The sequence below is a fragment of the Crinia signifera genome, chromosome 5 (assembly GCF_055691185.1).
Source record: "Crinia signifera chromosome 5, ASM5569118v1, whole genome shotgun sequence".
NCBI classification, from domain to species: Eukaryota; Metazoa; Chordata; class Amphibia; order Anura; family Myobatrachidae; genus Crinia; species Crinia signifera.
Window position 1 is genome coordinate 228,707,338 of NC_139221.1, and position 20,138 is coordinate 228,727,475.

The 20,138-nt window shown below is 42.1% G+C and overlaps 1 protein-coding gene across 1 annotated transcript in view; it reads right to left on the reverse strand.

Annotated features, from left to right (window-relative positions):
• Positions 1-20,138, reverse strand: part of LOC146080913 (collagen alpha-4(VI) chain-like) — a 212,229-nt gene that overhangs the window by 71,690 nt on the left and 120,401 nt on the right. Inside the window, exons 21-24 of the mRNA XM_083188615.1 lie at positions 14,228-14,293; positions 12,838-12,891; positions 8,053-8,088; positions 3,505-3,567 (exon numbers count right to left, since the gene is read on the reverse strand). Of these exons, the coding sequence (XP_083044741.1) occupies positions 3,505-3,567; positions 8,053-8,088; positions 12,838-12,891; positions 14,228-14,293 (219 nt within the window). The remainder of the gene's footprint in view (positions 1-3,504; positions 3,568-8,052; positions 8,089-12,837; positions 12,892-14,227; positions 14,294-20,138) is intronic.

Below are 20,138 nucleotides of genomic sequence, written 5' to 3' on the forward strand. Positions count from 1 at the left end.
AATAAATAGATCTCACTTCAAGAATCGAACCTGGGTTTCCAACATGGAGAGCGGTAATCTTATCCTACACCTCCTGGTGACAGCAACCTCTGCTCATGAGTGTAAAGAGTGCTCCTATTCAGATGGCACCGTCTCAGACTGAAGAGCATCCAATTCTGGATATGTGTTCACAGTATTCAGCCCACCCCACCCCCGCCTCCCTTCCCCCTTCCTTGGGAGACTTTTCACAGAGAAGGAAGTTGGCATGAATGCGATGGAAGGGCCGATACAGCATTTAGTCGGTCTGGCTGGAGGAAGGCGATATAGAGACAGCATGAGTAATGCGTAGTTCTAAACATTAAACAGTCAGATGCTGATAGTGCGCATGGAGATGCACAGAAAGATTTTCAGGAAAGCCGGATTAACTATAAGTATAACTTTCATAAATGTTTAAATAAACCCCGCAGTTATTATTTGCCTAGGGGACTCGGACATTACATGGTCTATTTGCCTTAGCTTGCATTGTACTGTATAGATGGAGCCACAGCGATGTTCACAGGAATGTGGCTCACCAGCATCTCACACGTAAGCACGTACCATTCTTGGTAAAGGGTACGGTTCCATCTGTATATCAATCTGCCGCTGGATTGGTGGAGCATTATCCACCCAGCGGAGGCAATATGTATTGCATGGATATTGTATGAAATGCATCAACGCCCCTGGCTCGCCTGAGCGCAGAACAAATGTGGCGAGGGAAAAACGTTGTCATGGCACGCTGGGACAACTGATGAGTCTGGCTCCATCTGTATATATTTCTATCGATTTGAATGTATGCAGTCTTTAGTTTTGACTAGATAGATACATAGATCGACACATTGGCTTCCCCCTTGATGAAGTCCAGCAAAGTTTAGGCAAACAAAACACCTTGAGGCTGCCCTATTGGACCTTTCCATCACTCTAATATAGTACTTGGGAGAGTGACCTTTTATTTAAAGGTACGTATGTATATTTACAGTACTGTATGTTGAAAGTGTATTGCACTATATAATTAATTGTCCACATTTCTAGTCACAAGAGCTTGCTGAAGGCTGACTGCTGCAGTTTAAAATTGATTTGTAGAAAGAAAATCTGGTGTTCTGCTATTGAAACTGGGTGTTGGTAAATTAATTATACTAAGTTGATGAGCTTTATTTTAAGTATTATCCTATGAAAATATTCAACACCCATCTTGAGTATAAGAGAACTCTATGCATTTATCGTTTTTTTTATAAAAATTACAGTATGTGTGCTCTTGGAAACTAAAATTGTTTTGAAGCCTCACTGTAATATAATATACTATATGGTGCCATTTGGCAATGGGAGGCAGAGGGTGACACTGTGGCCGGAAGCAGGACATAGTGGCAGCACAGCCTCCCTCCCCCTAGCCCTCCCACCCACCTTCCCAAGTTAAGTTAAACACCCCCCTTACCCCTCCACATGCTGCCGCATTCAGGGTCCCACATCGCAGATCTTCTCCTGGCTCCGTCTCCACCTGCAGTTCTAATGAAAAATGACCATCACAAAATGGCTGCCCCTAATAGCAGACAGTTTTTAAGGATGCTAGAGAAGGCCAACGCCTGCTGTATGGGGGCGGCCATTTTGTGATAGTTATTTTTCATTAGAACTGCAGGAGGAGACTGAGCCAGGCGAAAATCTGCGCAACGGGACCCTGAATGCGGCGACGGCATGCGGAGGGGTAAGGGAGGTGTTTAACTTTACTTGGGCGGGCAGGTGGGAGGCCTAGGGGGAGGGGGGCTGTGCTGCCACTATGTCCCGCTCCCGGCCACACAGATGCATACTATGAGTTATGATGGTGTACTCCATTTTGATGCAGTAAAGCCCAGCTGTCTGCATTACTATAGCCCCGCAGCCCCCGCTTGGTGGGGAAGGATTGTGGGAGCCGGTCTGCGGGGCTATGGTTAACCATAGCCCCGCAGACCAGCTCCCACAATCCTTCCCCACCAAGCGGGGGCTGCGGGGCTATAGTAATGCAGACAGCTGGGCTTTACTGCATCAAAATGGAGTACACCATCATAACTCATAACATAACACAATGTTTCGGTGCAATGCAGTGAACCTTTTTTCAAGGTAAGTATAATGTATAAATAACAATAAAAGAGTGATTGGGGGGAATTTACTAAAGGAAATTTGTAAAAAATAGGTGTATTTGTATCCAGAAATACACTTATTTTTGACATTTACTATCCCGAAAATACGGCAGTTCGTATTCGTATTGATGTGCTATCAATACGAATACGAATTGCCGTATTTTCGGGATAGTAAATGTCAAAAATAAGTGTATTTCTAAGTACAAATACACCTATTTTTTTTTACAAATTTCCTTTAGTAAATTTCCCACATTGAGTCTTACCTAAATAGGTGCCAGAGCCCATCTGAGGGCAGGAGTCAGAGTTTTGCCAGACTTCCCTTACAGGTTGAGTATCCCTTATCCAAAATGCTGTAGACCAGAAGCATTTTGGATAATGTATTATTCCGTATTTCGGAATATATTTTTCAATGAGACATTTTAAGGATGGGACAAAATGCATTTATGTTGAAACACATGAAATGCACACAAATATTTTATTTGTGCATGAAACAGCATTAAACAAGGTTTCAAAACATGAAACAAAGTTTGTGTCCTATCTCAGGAACTGAAGTTGAATGCTAAGCAATCATCTTGCCAGTTACATATCATGTCCCCAGTAGTGCCAGTTACATATCATGTCCCCAGTAGTGCCAGTTACAGATGTCACCAGTAGTGCCAGTTACAAATATCCCCAGTAGTGCCAGTCACATAGCATGTCCCCAGTAGTGCCAGTCACATAGCATGTCCCCAGTAGTGCCAGTTACATAAAGTATCATGTCCCCAGTAATGCTATTAGAAAAAAAATAGTTATATACTGTGTATCAGGTATATAAGGGATACTCAACCTGTATATATATATATATATATATATATATATATATATATATATATATATATATATATATATATATATATATATAATAAATCTTGCATAACACAATTATAAAATATTGTAATGGTGTAAAATCTGTTACAGCTGATAATATTGTTGGGTTACATGGGTAACTAAGCAAATATTTGCTCTACAAGACATACAGTAACTTGTACGCAGAAGGAAATATGCCATGATTTTTTGCCAAGATAATTCATAATATTATTCTTTCATTGCTTCACATATCATCACATATATCCACTGAGAAATTACAAGCTCTCAAGGGATAAGTATTCAAAAGTGAGCGTAAGCTCTATGTAAGGCAGACACATGTGCATGATGTCATCTATTTCTTGTCAATTACTAACTCCACTACAGCATACAGCACATGAAGTTAAAGCTTTGCCATTACATACTGTGACTGTCAACACAACACAAGAGCCTGAGCATGGGATTACTAAAACTTTTGAAAATGAATGTGATGGGACAAGTTCTTTGGGTAAAAAAAACATCTGTAATATAAAACCTGTATGCCTTGAATTCCACCGTCTCCTGGGTTGCCTGGTTTACAAAATTCTCCAGTCACACCCTACAATTAGAAGGAGACAAGATTGTAAGAATTTTTTACTTTCGTGACATTTACTTTATCACTGTGTGGAATCAGTTAGATATTAGCATCTGTGGATCTGGGGCCTGATTCAGCTTGAGTTGTAGTTTTGCTTGGATTAGGGCCCCTGACGCTGAATAAGGCCCCTGACGCTGAATAAGGCCCCTGATGCTGAGCTGTACATAGCATAAAAGTAGCCAATTCTTTTTTCTGCATGCAGACAAAAAATGTACATGTGCAGAATGCAGTTTTAAGGGCATCTGACAATAAAGGGCTGTCTCACAGTACATTCTTCACTGATTGTGCACATATCACATGATTTTGTGGGCATATTTGAAAAATATACTGTGGGCATTTTGTGGGCATATTTGAAAAATACACGCGTTTCGCCAGGTCTCTGGCTTTATCAAGGTGTGACACACCTTGATAAAGCCAGAGACCTGGCGAAACACGTTGGTGGATTAAGAGGAATACCCCATCCAGTTCTAACCCCCCACATTTACCAATGTTTGGATCCAGACCAGTCTCTCCCCCCCATTTCTGCCACATTTCCACTGTGCCTGTGAGCAAACGATTGGATGCCTTCCATCTGAGGCCTTTATTTGCCCTACCCAGGCCAGAGGTGTTACACCAGGAGATTGCCACTCCACAAATGTACCTGCTATCGTTACCACATCTGGGCACATTGGATACAAAATACCAGCTACTACCCGAGAGACATTCTAGGAACGGACCCATCCATTTGAAGTTTTGGTACTTATGTACTAACTGGGCTGCCGATTTTGAAATCGGGTCCATCGCATCGCATCCGACCATATCGCATGCGATGCGATGCGATGGACCCGATTTTTCCATAGGATTCAATTTTAAGATGGAATTCAATGGGAAAAGGGGTCCTTTTCATACCTCTACTATCCAAGTGGGCATGGAGTTGGATATAAACCTGTGGCGAGCCACCGAGCCCGAAACGTGGCGAGTGTAGCGAGCCCCGCGAGGGGACACAGAATACCGTTCGCTCGCCATGCTTCGGGCTCGGTGGCTCGCTACGCTCGCCACAGGTTTGTATCCAACTCCATGCCCACTTGGATAGTAGGGGTATGAAAAGGACCCCTTTTTCCCATTGAATTCCATGTTAAAATGGACTCAGTCCATTTTAACATTGAATCCTATGGAAAAATCGGGTCATCGCATCGCATGCGATATGGTCGTATGCGATGCGATATCGCATCGCATCTGATTGTATGCCTTAAGTTAAGGCATACAATCAAAAAATCGGCAGCCCAGATAATACATAAGTACCGAAGTTTTTCATCTATACAGTACCGTATGAACTGGACTTTTACTATCCCTCCTATTTTTTCACATTCCTCTTTTCGCAATACCCCTCCCCCCCCCCCCCCCCCCCTCTGCTACTGAGGCAAAGGGGAGTTAATTGTTTTATGGTATACATTAACTAAGCATTTTTTACATCTTTGGCACATTATTGCTCTTATTCATTGTTACTTGACTTTTTAAGCGCAGTGTATTTTTGTGTTCTTTCTTTCTATACGGCGGCCTACTACCCCCTTTCCCACACTGCAGCTTGGCAGAACAACCTATATTTATCGCGCCCCCTACACCAGTGGATATTCCTTTACCCACTACCTTTCCAGGGTAGGCAAGTTAGTCTGACAGCTGTTGCTTGTGTGTTATGTGCATCCCTGCAACTTCATGAAGTTATTAAGGGGGAATTCCACTCCCGGCTCTGCTGATTGGTGCTTATATCTCTTATAAGGCAGTCAGTCCAGCAATGCCCTGCTGGTTATAATTTATCCATTGGTGTAAGCTGCTGGTCCGTGTCTCAGGTTATAATATGTAGTACCTGTCCGCAGATACTCTACATATTTAGACACTCTCCTTGCCTTGCCTGAACCCTTGCCATCTGTTAACCCCTTGTGTCTCCCTCAGTACATTCACCAGTGCTCAGCCTGCAAGTTTATACCAGCTGAACAGTGCTTCTTAACTTCTCACTGTGTTTTATCTGCATAAGCTGAGGTCTTGACCCTGACTGGCTTTAAACCTTTGTGTCTCAGTTGGACCACACTTACTTTGTATATTACTCCAGCCAATAATCCTGTGGTCGCCAGACAATTGAGTAAACCCTTAATGCTATAGGTGTAAGTCCAACTTAAGTAACAGTGTGTAGATCAAACACTAAGGGAACAACTGCTGGCTGCTATAAGCAGAAGACCCTCTCACTAGCTCTAGGGGTCTTACACAATTTTTCACCACAGCTCCTCTTGAGGCTGCAGGAAAAATTGCGATAAGTGCACTCTCCGGAGCGTAACACAAAAAGAAGTGAGCCTTGGGCTCTGGGCTGACAATTACCCAATTCACCTTAAATTTGAGCAAGCTTTCCCAGAAATTCCATAGCCCAAAATAATAGCTATAATTCAGAGGGTTTTGACTAAAAAAAATTCTATAGTCTTTGGGTTCCATGTAATCTCTCTAGTGATGCCAGAAGAAGAAGGATGGGTCTTATGGGAAACATAGTTTAAAACTGCATTAGCTATAAATAAAACTGTCAGTTTTGGAAACTCTATCAATTGTTTGGCTGTGGTCTATTCTAGTGCATAAGCTATGTAACTGAAATGTAGTAAAATACTGTTTTATGTGTTTTGTTCAAAACATTTGCAATCTATTACAGCTTATTTCTTTATCTGAAGCATTGCTATTACTCTATGTCATATTAAACATATTAATCCATTATGTTGCAGTGTGAAATATATTCATGGACTAAAGAACACTTTTTTGTTTTGCCAATGGTACATTTTATGTTGTTAGTCTAACAATATAAATGAACTGATTAAAGTAAGATGAGATAATTTTGGGATAACTAAAAACAGATCAGCCAGACTTAGCTTTGAGAAAATCTTAGTGTTGGCACACGTAGCCATATGTGTATGGGCGATCTGTGCTAACTAAATGTTCTTTATGCACATGCAGGCGATCTTTCTAGATTTTGACTGCATGTGCTAAAGATCTGAGCGGGTGATAGCGACGCGTGGGGCATACGTGTGCTTATTTTCAAAGCAATCTAGACAGTCCCATGTTTATGCTCCCTAAGTTGAGATGACTACTTTTAATACGTCTTGTGAGATAGTACCTGCATAAAACATCAAACATGAACTGAATAAATTATAACAGAACAATGACACTAGGAATGCCCTCATTAAATGTCACATATGTAATGGGCCCCATACATCAGCAATCACAATTTATGGATTTTCAGATATAGGGATATTTTGGCCAGAAAAATGGATTTTACAATCTATCTGACTTTGCCCACACATTACAGATTTATTTCAGTGATCGGCAGATTTTTCCATCTAAACAATGCATCTTCATATCTGGAAATTGCCCAATCGATTGCTGTTCATAATGTAAATAGATGAAGTAGACGAATTGGGAATGCCCACACATATAAAAAAGATCTGCAGATAATACCAGATTATTAAACATGTTTAAAAACCTGATTAAGCAATCGATTGGCGATTTTGATTGGGATTGCCAAAAGGGGGAGCCCACACATCTAAAATTAATTGTGGCAATCATCTCCATATCTGAAAATTGTCACAATTAATTGCTGATGTATGGGGCCCTTAACTTTATTAGTAGAAGGGCACTTATCCTGTACATGTGCAATGTCAATTACAGCTTATGGATGGTACAAAACTTATCACAACAATAGGCAGATATCTGAGGATTCATCAGACACCGGTCCTACTATTGCCCTCCAATGTCAGTAATCATTAGCTCATGAAGACAATGTAAACTACACATCTCACACCTGCACCAAGCATAGCTGTCTATCTCACCTAGACAGCCGTTTTGCATACTACTAATTTTCCTACATGTATATGGGAGCATTTCTGCAACAATTATTGCGTGATGCCACAAAACTACATTTGCTCTGACTGATTAGCTTTACATGACTGTATAACAACAAAAATCAAGAGTGTGCATCCTTGACATATATGTTAGCAATAAATATTTACATATATCTTGGCAATATATAATACATATGAGTACTGATTTCATGATTGTTGTATGCATTTGGTTGAGAAGCATAAAAGTGAATTAGGGATTACGTTCCACTACTCTCCCTGGTTTCCCAGCACCTCATCTGTACAGCGGCAGTGAGGTGATTGATTTGTGCCAGACGTGGGCACAAAACCTCAACAGTGATCTTAGAGTGCCAAGCAAAGCAAAATAAAACATTGAGTGCCTATTTTATGGCAAACATGCTTAAAGTCAAAACCAAAGTAAGCACAGGAATAAAAAAAAGCACTAATAGCAACATTAAAGTTACTAGCTAAAATGCGCTATTAGGTATAATTATACTAACCTCTTGTGGTTTATTCTATAGAAATGCCACTGAAAAAGAGCTCTTTCAACTTTTACATACTGTACGTAAGAACCACTCACCTTAAATCCAGGAGATCCTCTACGGCCTTGTGGACCCTTTGTATAAAATAATGGAAATAAATATAATTCAATTCAAGCTAATAATGCCTAAAATTTAAAGTGGTTTAACGCTTTGCTGTTTTGTTCCAATACTGGAAACATAAAATGTTGCTAAGCTTTTATAGTTTTCCAAAACACAATACAGTATTTGCTTATTTTGTGTATTTTTCAATTGTATTACAATTATGTTATGAAAAATCAACGAAAGTTAGAACTCTAGGTTTGAAGTTAAAATATGTTGTGCAATATACATCCATTATTACAATATCAGAGAACTATTAGAATACAACAACCTAATTAAGAATTATACAATATGGGATGCATAGGCAGGAGTGCCTGATTCTTAATGAGTTGTACAGTACATTATGCCAATATTGATGGAAGTGAGCAATTATCAGCAGACTGCGCATGTGCCAAGATTGCACTGCACATGCGTCAAGGTGATCCTGCGATCCCCATTGCAATAAAGATTTCATTGCAAAGTCATTAAGAGGAAGTGACCAAGATATGTTAATGGGGAGTAGTTTAACGAATTGTAGGTGTGTCATGGCCATTTTTCGGGCGTGTATCTGTCATCAGCTGCAAGCTTGTACATATAAAAACATGGTGCCTGCTTTACTACTGCTGCGATTGTGTAAGCAATTGAGAATAAGCTGGGCCGCTGCTTACATTTGCAGTTCCATAGTCTAGAAAATAACAATTGCATTAGCCGAAAGTTATTAGTTAATATTAATGTAATTTTCAAACACTGCTGAATCTAATTTATACAGTACCACTTACTATGTTCTTCTGCCTTTCTCATGAACACGGGCTTACAGTATGGAGGTTATTCTGGTCCCTACTCTCTGTTATGAATCGCAACACTGAGCAATGTTTTGCAACAGCGGTGTGTGTGCGGTGAGCGGACGTTTGTGCGAGCAGCGCTTGGTTGACGCGCAAAGCTGCGAGTTTTGCTGATGATTGGTATAGTAACTAGTTACACCACATTGTTGGTGTAGTCAGGATGCATGGACACTAAAGCTTCAGAGAACCCAACTGAACTGCAATGCAGCACTCACAAACCATTTACCTCTCTGGAGGCTGGAATAAAAGTGCCAAATAGTGGAGCAACTACTACTAAGATCAGTACTGTTGTGTTACAATTGGGTCAGATGGGAGAAATGCAGAAAGTGATATACTTTATACAGAAGGTTTATTTGCCAACTGAAAGATGGCAGCGAGCCAAGTCACAGCTGGCAAGATCCCCGGCGCTTGAGTTTCAGTCAAATAAGCCACAGACACATAATATGAACAGTTCAATATATATCAGCTGCTGCAGATAGCACCTGTGAGGTTGCCTTTACCCACAATGGAATTTGCAAAGGAAAAAGAGAGAAAATGGTGTAAATTGCGCTGCTGACTATATGATTTTCTTTTAAAGTACTCAGAATAAAGAACTGCTTTGCAAAAAATGGATGAATCAGGACACACTGCTTGAGTAATACAAATTTTATATTTTAAAAGGTATCATAAAAACACAATATACAATACACAGAAAAATAAAAAATGCAAAATTATATTTTATATATAAATAAATAAACAAAGAAATGTATATATCTATAATGGCTGGTTCTAAATAGAACTAGGGCTGGACGTATGGTTTAGGGAGCTCCGCTCTTAGTAAATAACAAGAAAGGGTGTAGCCAATGTTATAAATAAGCGCATAACAAATGATGGTGTCCAGAAATTGTTATTAGTTGTTAATAGTTCAGAAAGTCCGTAATAGGATATTGGTTAGTAGGTGGACAAAATGCATAAATGAACCGGCAGTCAATTAGCATGTAGGAAAACACGCATTCAGAATTGGATTTAGCCGAGCAACAGAGGTAAACACAAGGCTTAATTGCTGTGTTTTAGAGCGGGGCTATAAGGTTATCTCACCCCTTTCATTAGCAGCCTGTAGCGTTGCTTGGTCTGCTGGTTGCTCCGGTCGGAGGGGGCGGCTGATGATTTTCTTGTGTGGGGCACCTCTCCTGGGCGCCGGCAGCCAGCACTTCCTCCACATGCGGCAGGAGCGTCCTGATTGAGCAGACTGCAAAGATTGTATCTGGGCGAGAGCCCTAGTGAGACGCCAGAAGCTGTGATTACAGCAATCTCGCGGACAGCAGCGGACAGGCCAAACATCCAGTAGTGATGACGTCAACGCGTTTCGTCTCCTAGGTTATGTGGAGACTTTCTCAAGATGGATTCCGACTGTTGATCAGAATTCTATTTATAGGTTGGAGTGTGTCTTGTTAAGCCACTTAATCCATTAGCCCAGTTCATCAAACAATATATACATAAAATAGCACTTAAAAAAGAAGGAATATAGGTATATATATATAATTACACAATAGTATAACTTATATAAAAAGCAAGCAGTGTGTCCAATGTACATATACAGTCCAAATTTCATATCTACCTTAAAAGTATAATCCTAATAGATAGCAATCAAGGAATAATTAGGGCATAATTGTCCCTTAAGAATACAGATCTTTATATCTGCGATTTATAATCCATATGACCACCATTCCTTCATTTTACCGGCAGGATCTTTCCATAGGAGGTGGTTATTTTTTAAATACATATATAGCAACAGAGAGAAGAAAAGAAAAAGAAAAAAATATGAATAATAACAATACTAATACTAAAAAATAATAATAATAATAAAAAAGAATATACAGATATATTCTATTCTATTTAGGTATATATATATATGAGAGAACTATAGTAAACAGGGGGTCCGCCATCCAATAGAATTACATCATTATTCCTCTATGCAGATCAAATATTCTCAACAATGTACCACAATGATGTTTTTAATAATAGTATTTATAGCAATCAATTATTTATTTTTATAAGAGAGAAAGAAAACAATTAAAACTTTTATAGGGCTAGTTTGAAATTGCCCAAATATATAATAATTAGTCCCAGATGTACACAGATAACAAGATCCAGCTTCTGGCGTCTCACTAGGGCTCTCGCCCAGATACAATCTTTGCCGTCTCCTCAATCAGGACGCTCCTGCCGCATGTGGAGGAAGTGCTGGCTGCCTGCGCCCAGGAGAGGTGACCGGAGCAACCAGCAGACCAAGCAACGCTACAGGCTGCTAATGAAAGGGGTGAGATAACCTTATAGCCCCGCTCTAAAACACCGCAATTAAGCCTTGTGTTTACCTCTGTTGCTCGGCTAAATCCAATTCTGAATGCGTGTTTTCCTACATGCTAATTGACTGCCGATTCATTTATGCATTTTGTCCAACTACTAACCAATATCCTATTACGGACTTTCTGAACTATTAACAACTACTAACAATTTCTGGACACCATCATTTGTTATGCACTTATTTATAACATTGGCTACACCCTTTCTTGTTATTTACTAACAGCGGAGCTCCCTAAACCATACGTCAAGCCCTAGTTCTATTTAGAACCAGCCATTATAGATATATACATTTCTTTGTTTATTTATTTATATATAATTTTTTTCATATAATTTAGCATTTTTTTATTGTGTATTGTATATTGTGTTTTTATGATACCTTTTAAAATATAAAAGGTACTTCTTTACTTTCACGGCGCCAGCATGGCGCCGCGCGTCAGAGTCCCCTTGCGGGGCTCGCTTCGCTCGCCCACGCTGCGGGCTCGGTGGCTCGCTACGCTCGCCACGCTAATTAAAATCAACTCCATGCCAACATGGATAGTGAAGGTATGAACTATCCATGTTGGCATGGCGTTAACTCCGTTTATTTAACTTAATTAGTGGCGAGCGTAACCCGGAAGTACGCGCGGCGCCATGCTGGCGCCGTGAAAGTAAAGAAGTACCATATAAAATTTGTATTACTCAAGCAGTGTGTCCTGATTCATCCATTTTTTGCACAGCAGTTCTTTATTCGGAGTACTTTAAAAGAAAAACTTTATACAGACCAAAGATTCCATATTAAATCATATATTACACGTTATTTTAATTTTTTCTAAATACATTTGTGTAAAGTGTTTTTCAACTTTACAAACTATATCCGATAACAATATGGGGGAAGATGTACTAAGCTTTGAAGGGTAAGAAAGGGGAGAGAGATAAAGTACCAGCCAATCGCTACTAACTACCATTTCAAAGGCCACATTTGAAAGATGACAGGAGCTGGATGGTAGTTTGTGATACATACAGATGATCGGCACTTAGGATGCCGGCGGTCAGAATACCGGACCAGCATACCATTGGAGGGAATCTGGCCTCTGCTGCCCCTAACCTTAACCCACTCTTCAAGCAGCATAACCCTAATCCTCCTCCGCACAGCCCAACCCTAACATTCCCAGTAGTGCCTAACCCCTGCACACCGCTGCCTAAACCTAACCCTACCAGACAGCAGCCAAACTCTTACCCTCCCTTTTAAGGGCCTAAACTCCCCGCAGGCAAAGCCTAACACTCCCCCCCCCCCTTCTGCAGCCTATACCGTTTGCCATATTAGCAGTTGGAATTGGGGCACCAGCATCCTAATTGATGTTTGGATTCCTGTCCCTGTCTCCTGGTGATAGTTGGGATGCCGAAGTCAGTATAGTAAACGCTGGCATCCTGGCCGTTTTTCTCTCTATACTTTATCAATCTCCAAGGCTTAGTATATCTGCCCCATGTCCGGGAGTGCAATTTAGAAGTTTGCTAAATGGGCATTCTCTGTTGTGGCAACAAACAGTGGATAATGAACATTTCATAGAACAGAATTAAGTTTACTTCTGGGCCATTATCTCCTGGCTCCCCTTCAATGCCATCATTTCCTGGTTCACCCTGTAAATAAACACATTTAAACAATCAGATTTAATTTTAAAGCATTATATTAATACATACAGTACATACATAGGGGGTTATTCTGGTTGAATCGCTAGCATGCATATTCGCATCCTTGCAAGCCAACCTAACCCCGCCTTGCGAATGTTGGTATGCCGGCCCAACATTCTCAAGGCACATTCCTTTGCACAGCATGCGAATATATGTTTCACATAAACATCCCTTCGCAGCATGCAAGGTAACACCCACATTATTCGATGGTCGGCAACCATCGAATGATGTGGAAGGTGCACGCATATGTAAGGTTTTTCTGAGGCACCCGCACATATGCGTGCACGTTCAGAAGGAATTGGAAGGGCAGCTGACATCCGGTTATGTCAGCAGCATGCCCCGGCGCCCACATCACAACCTCATTAGCATGAGAACGCCCATCGTTCTCATGGGAATGCCCATAAAACGCTGGGCGTTCACATATGCTAATGTAGCCGCCCACCGCCCCTCTCTGCCCCCCCGTGCTGTCCAGCAAGCCAATTATTCGCAGTGGATGCACACACCCTGCGTATGCACATGCACAGAAATGCGCATGCCCAGTAACAAAACATCAGTCCCCATGAGAACAAACGCCCTTTGCGAATGGACCGGAATAAGGTCCATACACACACACACACACACACATGTATATTTCAAGTTGAGTAATAAGTTGGTGTCAGTGATCAGAATACAAAACTGTTATATCCATAGGAATCTTAAAAAATTGCACCCAGTGAAGTGTAAACGATTCATAAGTGGGGCCTAGTCATATATAACAATGTCTTAAATGTTCCCAAAGCAGAGAAAATATTGAACACAATCTACATTCACTTATGACATTTTCAGGATATGTATTGCCATGTCAAAGACATTTTATGGCTTGCCCACAAAAAATTATATATATATAAAAAAGTGACCATACACTGAGCGCAGGCCCTCAGAACCCCCTTTTTCATATAGTTACTACAAGAGGGTGGCCCCCCTCTTCCTGAGACCGTCACACCGGTCCCCACTGGGCAAGCGCCACTTCCACCCCCCTTTTTTCGAATTAAAAAAAAGAGTATAAAAAAATAAAATACATTTTAAAAAACGTAAAACAGGGACATTTCTGAGGACATCTTTCTCTGTGTCTGCAAATCAGAGACAATTGTTAACTTTAAGCTTTTTCATATGATTGATTAAATATATGTACAATTCATGGCTTAACATTTTTTATATATAATAAATAGACATTACACTTAGCACTTCATAAGGCATTGTATCGCACAGTGTTTTACACTAGTATAACATCCATATACTGATTTACCTGTCGTCCTGGGTTTCCCTTCAGACCTTTAAGTCCAAGAATATTATTATTTATTCCAAGATCACCCTAAAAGCAAATTAAAATGTATAATATATTATATTCCCATATAGACAATTTTACAATGACATGTACAATATATGTTTGTGCGCATAGAAACAGGCAGTTACAGAGGAAATACATCACATTTCCTTAAATAGAAACTTACATAACTGAAATTCTAATGTTACCCTCATATTGTATAATAAAGCATGGTTGCCTACTCTCCCGGATTTTGTGGGAGTCTCCCGGTTTTTGCCCCATTCTCCCGGTCTCACAGAAATACCCAGGATCCTCCCGGGTATTCAGCCTGCAAGCTGAAAAGTTAGACTGCGCAAGTCATGAAGCGCTGGGTCATAGAAGCGCGATGTCATGACCTATTATGTAAATGAAAGCCACAGCGGGGCTCTGTGAATAGCGCTGGACGCAGCATACAGCAGCTACTCATTACACAGGGGCCTGAAGTATGGAGAGCAGGTGCAGCGGAAGCGGGAGAAGTGGCACAAGCAGCGGTGAGCGTATTCTGCTGAAATTACAGGGTTTTTTTTAGATCTGGCTATGCTACTTTTTCATCACATTGGTCAGCCCAACCCCCTACCTCCTGGTGCTGGCTACCCTCTCACGGAGAGGGCAGCCCAAAAGTCGGCAACCCTGTAATAAAGTCATAACTACAATATACAATTTGTACTATTCCCAATGCAGAGGGTATGTACATAATTGCATAACTCTCCAACAGAAATCACCTATGGTTTACTGTAGATCAAACTTTAAGGCATAACCAGATGTAAAACAACTGGCTTATCCCTTACCACTTATGGTTTTGTAGAAGCTCAGTGTTCCCTAGCATCTGGTCTTATCTACAAGAGGGGCCAGAAAAAAATATCCGATCTCCTCACCTAGAAAATACTGGTCCAATAGAACTGGCAGATGGTTATTGGGATAATAATGTGAACATAATAGAACAAGCGCTTTTAGCAGAAAAAGAACAAGGTGCACTGACAGACCTTGACAATTCTTTATTGCTGACACTTACAGAACTACAATCACCAGCATTCACATGGGCAGCAGTATGTTTAGGATGGCTGTAAACAGTGGCAGAGTATACATGGGACGACAGGGGCGGTCGCCCCGGGGCCACACACATACGGGGCCCCAACCCCAGTACCCCGTCCCCTGGTACCTGGCCAGCGCAGGGATCTGGGCAGCGGGGTCCAGGCAGCACTGGGGATGCAGCAGGGACCCTGCGGCAGATGGGAAGTCAGCGGCGGAGTCTCTGCAGTAGATGAGAAGTCAGCGGCGGGGTCCCTGCGGTAGATGGGAACTAGTAGCGCTACTAGTTCCCATCTGCCACAGGGACCCCACCGTTGATTGCCCATCTGCCGCAGGGACCCTGCTGCCTCCCCAGTGTCTAATGGACCCCCGTTGCCCGGATCGGCCAGGTACCAGGGGAGGTGGTGGACCTGCCCCTGTCCAGGTAGGCAGACCTGCCTCCGTCGGGGGGACACCTTTTGTTGTCCAGGGCCCCCAAAGACCTTAATCCGGTCCTGGCTGTAACATTCATGACTTTTTTCCCCATGTGTATGCACTGCCTGTAACATTCTCTACCTGTCGCCACAAAATACATTCTTTCTCACGCACCCCATATATATATAATTCTCTCTCTACTTTTGGTTTTAATAGCTGGAATCACCCCCACATACCCCACACACATACAGATGAGTCACAGCAGTATAGATATCCAATTAATCTCATAAAAAGCACCTATCCCATCACCATTTTAATCACTTAAATGTGTCTATGGAATGCATGCAATGTATGTAATAAATTAATCTGTTCGCCTCTTTATCTCTAACAAGTCATACATCTTTACTGCAGTCCTGATACGCAGGCCCTCTCGGAAAACCAGATTCCGTGAGACTCAGCTAGTGTTGACCATGTGTTATATATCTTTTTTTGCCAAAAATGTGTCTTAGTCACAGCATTATGTAGCTAGGATGTACCATGGGATTGTGCTGATTAATTGATATGTGACACGTATATCTTTGCGCAACTTAAGGTGCCCATACACTGTGCGATGATCACACCCGTTATGGGCTGGATCGCATTGCATGCAAATCGCATGCAAAACGCATGCAAAACGCATGCGATCAGAAGGCAATACAAAAAGTATGTACAGCACATACTTTTTGTACTGTACGATGAGATGCGCGCTCGCACAGTGCAAACATACCGTGTATGGCAGCCATGTCCAAACTATGGCCCTCCAGATGCTGTGAAACTACAAGTCCCATCATGCCTTGCCACAATTTTGCTATTAGAGAATGCTAAAACTATGGCAAGGTATGCTGGGATGTGTAGTTTCACAACAGCTGGAGGGCCACAGTTTGGACATGCCTGGTGTATGGGCACCTTCAATCTGTATACGAAATTATACAATGTGGAAGCTGTAGTTTTTTCCAATACAAGTTCTGTTGTGCTCTATATAAAGTCACAATAAACAGGTATGGGTCATAGGGTTGACAAGAGGAAGGTCGACATGCATTGGGTCGATTACTGAATGTCAACATGGGTCAATGTTGACACCTCACAAGGTCGACATGGGGTTAGGTCGACACAAGCATTAGGTTGACACATGCATTAGGTCAACATGGCCAAGGTCGACAGTCAAAAGGTCAACATGGGATTTTCACAGGTTTTTTCATGGAATGTGGACACAGTCGACAAGGACACCGTAACGTTGCACTTGCTGCTCTCCCCATGCTTCGGGCACACTATTTTATTCTCCCACCACACCCTAGTGGATGGTAGGGCATGAAATTCCACCTTGTCTCAGTAAAAATTGAAAAACCCCATGTCGACCTTTTAACTGTCAACCTTGGCCATTTCAACCTAATGCATATGTCGAACTAATGACTCTGTCAACCTAACCCCATATTGACCTTTGTGAAGTGTCAACCTTGACCCATGTTGACCTTCAATGGTTGAACCAATGCATGTCAACATTCTTTCTGTCGACCTAACAACCGTATACCCAATAAACAAGTCACATATCATATTAATCAGCGCAGTCTCCTGTTAGGTCCTAGTCATATTTTGCTGTGATTAAGACATGTACATTTATGTTTTGCTTATATATTTTGTCCATCATTTGTAATTCCTTGTTGTTCACTATGAAATCATTGGATTTTTTATGAATGTATCAAACCCTTTGTACTTAATATTGAATTCCTATATCTTGTCTTATGATTTCACAGATGCTAATCTATGATTTTATAGAATGACCCCCTGATGAGGTCGCCATGTAGACAAAATGCGTTGGATTCTTCTCTACATTGATGTTATCTCATCTATCTCTACAATTGAAAAGATTATGCAAAAGGTTCTGCATTGTGTGAAGTTTTATCCACTTTTATAAATCAAAGACTTTCCATCTGCATACTCATTCTGGGGAAGACCAGATCCTGAACCATTACAACATTCAAGGTATTCACCTCCCACCATAGGTGTCGATTTATGTTTTCGCTGGTGGGTGGTCAAGCCAAAAATATAGGGGAGTGGCTTCATTGGGAAGGGGCGTGGCCACAAAATAATATCAATTTATATTACGCAGCACAGTTGTCTCCAATATTCAAATTAGACTGTGAATGTCAGCGCATGGCCAGACCCAGGCAGGCACCCCAAGAAAACAGAAGCTGACAAGCCTGACAGGACTGGAGTCAGATGCTGTTGTGGAACTACATGTCCCAGCTTGCCCTGTCACAGTTTTAGCAATCCATTATATAAAATCTATGGCAGGGCATGCTGGGACATGTAGTTCCACAACAGGTGGAGGGCTGGGGGCATGAGTTTGACACCAACCACTGATCTAAACACTCCTCCTTTCCTTTATTCCCTGGCTGCTGTAATATGAGCTCTGGTTATTATAAATGTCCTGCCCAGTGCCCTGCTATTATCTTGGGTCCAGCAGAGGCGAGCAGCGTGCACTGGGTTTACTTAAACTTTTATGGCCTCACACATCACATGAGCCAGAATGGAAATTAGAAAAGCTGACAAGCCTCACAGGACTCACTGGACTGGAGTCAGATGCCGGGCGGTCCCAATCCTGACAGCCTTCTCCGCTATGCTTGTTGGGGTGAGTAAGGTGCAATCTGCTGCAGCAGCTGCCCCAGCACCAGGCTGTGATGGAGGCGACGCGCTGTGCGATCGCGCATGGTGGAGGGAGGTTTACTCCGGTGCCTGGTGGGTGTGTGTGTGTGTGAGGACGCGCTGGAAATGGTGGACCGGGGCGGGGCATGCACTTCAGGGCGGAAGTGTACTGTATATACCGCAGGTATGATGACTCGAGCAGCAATACGGCGGCCCAGCGGCGTGATTCAGGCTGCCCGTGGGTGCTCATGGATTTCTGTGGGTGCTCAAGCTCTTGAGCACCCACAGGATCGGCGCCTATGCCTCCCACCCCAATACTACAAGGTGAGGCCCACCAGGACTGGTGGTGGGGTAGAATCAACCTAAGCCATGTATTGTAGGGGAGAGTATCTGAAGCTTCCAAGGCAGATAGTGACTGCAATCATTCTTTCCAACCACAAGGAAAGCCAAAACCAACTAAACCATAACAACAAAAAATGGAGGAAACTGTACATTTGTCAAGATCTTAAAATGGCTTAAAGCACAATCACTCGCAAACTGGCCCTGAAACATCCACCCCTGGTTGAACACTATAATCTGACCACTCGTGAACCACGGATGCATTTGCCATGCTGGCAGTTGAAATCTCAAGTGGTAGAATCCCGAACAGCAGCCACAATACCAATGCTGGACTTCCGACATCACTGGAGATGCCAACAATGGAATCTCAAAAGCCGGCATCAGGGGCAAACGCAGGATTTTCATAAGGGGGTTTCCAGAGGGGCGGAGCAAAGCACGGAGATGGACACTTAGGTGACCCAGTATATGCCGGGTCAGTTAAAGTATCATAGATAGACCAAATGTATATAAATAATAATAATAATAAAAATATATATATATTTATACACACACACACACATAAATATAACAGCGGTGTAGACCCCTTGGCATAGCAATGTATTGGGGCCCCTACCGATCCTCTAGCGGTAGGAGTGGGGGAAGCTTTGGTGTCCCGCGAGTGGTAGGAGGTATTATATTAACCGCTCAGCATGTAGGGCCTGGATCAATAATTTCCACTTATTACCCCTTTATTGTACAGATGGTGGGAGATGGGGTGGGAGAAGGGGGCATTGGGCTGAATGAAGGGGCCCTGATACATAACTTCCAGGGTGATAGAGGATGTTTAATATGCAGAGGAGGGGTGTATAGTGGAGTGGGCTTATTATTCATAATTGTCTGGTGGGAGGACAGCTTGCTTGACTGCAGATATCTCCAGTTCCCGGAAAAAGATTTCTTAGATTTTAATGGAATTAAAAACTAGAGAATCCCACCTACCAAATGCTATTGGGGACTAGGGGATCAGAGTTCAGAAGGCAGAGCAATCTGCCAACGAGGATATAAAACTACATACCAGGTGTGTGGAGCTGGAGCAGTAACCAGCTGCTGGAAGACTGATATCTCTGGTTCTGGGAACAGTAGAGACAAGCTACTAGTGTCAAAAGAACATGAAGGGCGAAATGTAATAGGGTGCGATTTTTGGACGAGTTCCAAACTCGCCAGAAATCGCACCTTTAAAAATCGCGTTTTTTGCCGCGAATTCGCATATGTAATGAGATGCGAATTAGCGGCAAAAAATGCGATTTGCCGTGATTTGCCGCGATTTTTAGTCATGAAAATGTGCGCATTTTCAGTCATGAAAATGTGCGCATTTTCATAAATGCGATTTTGTGCAAAAAAAAAAACGGCGTGG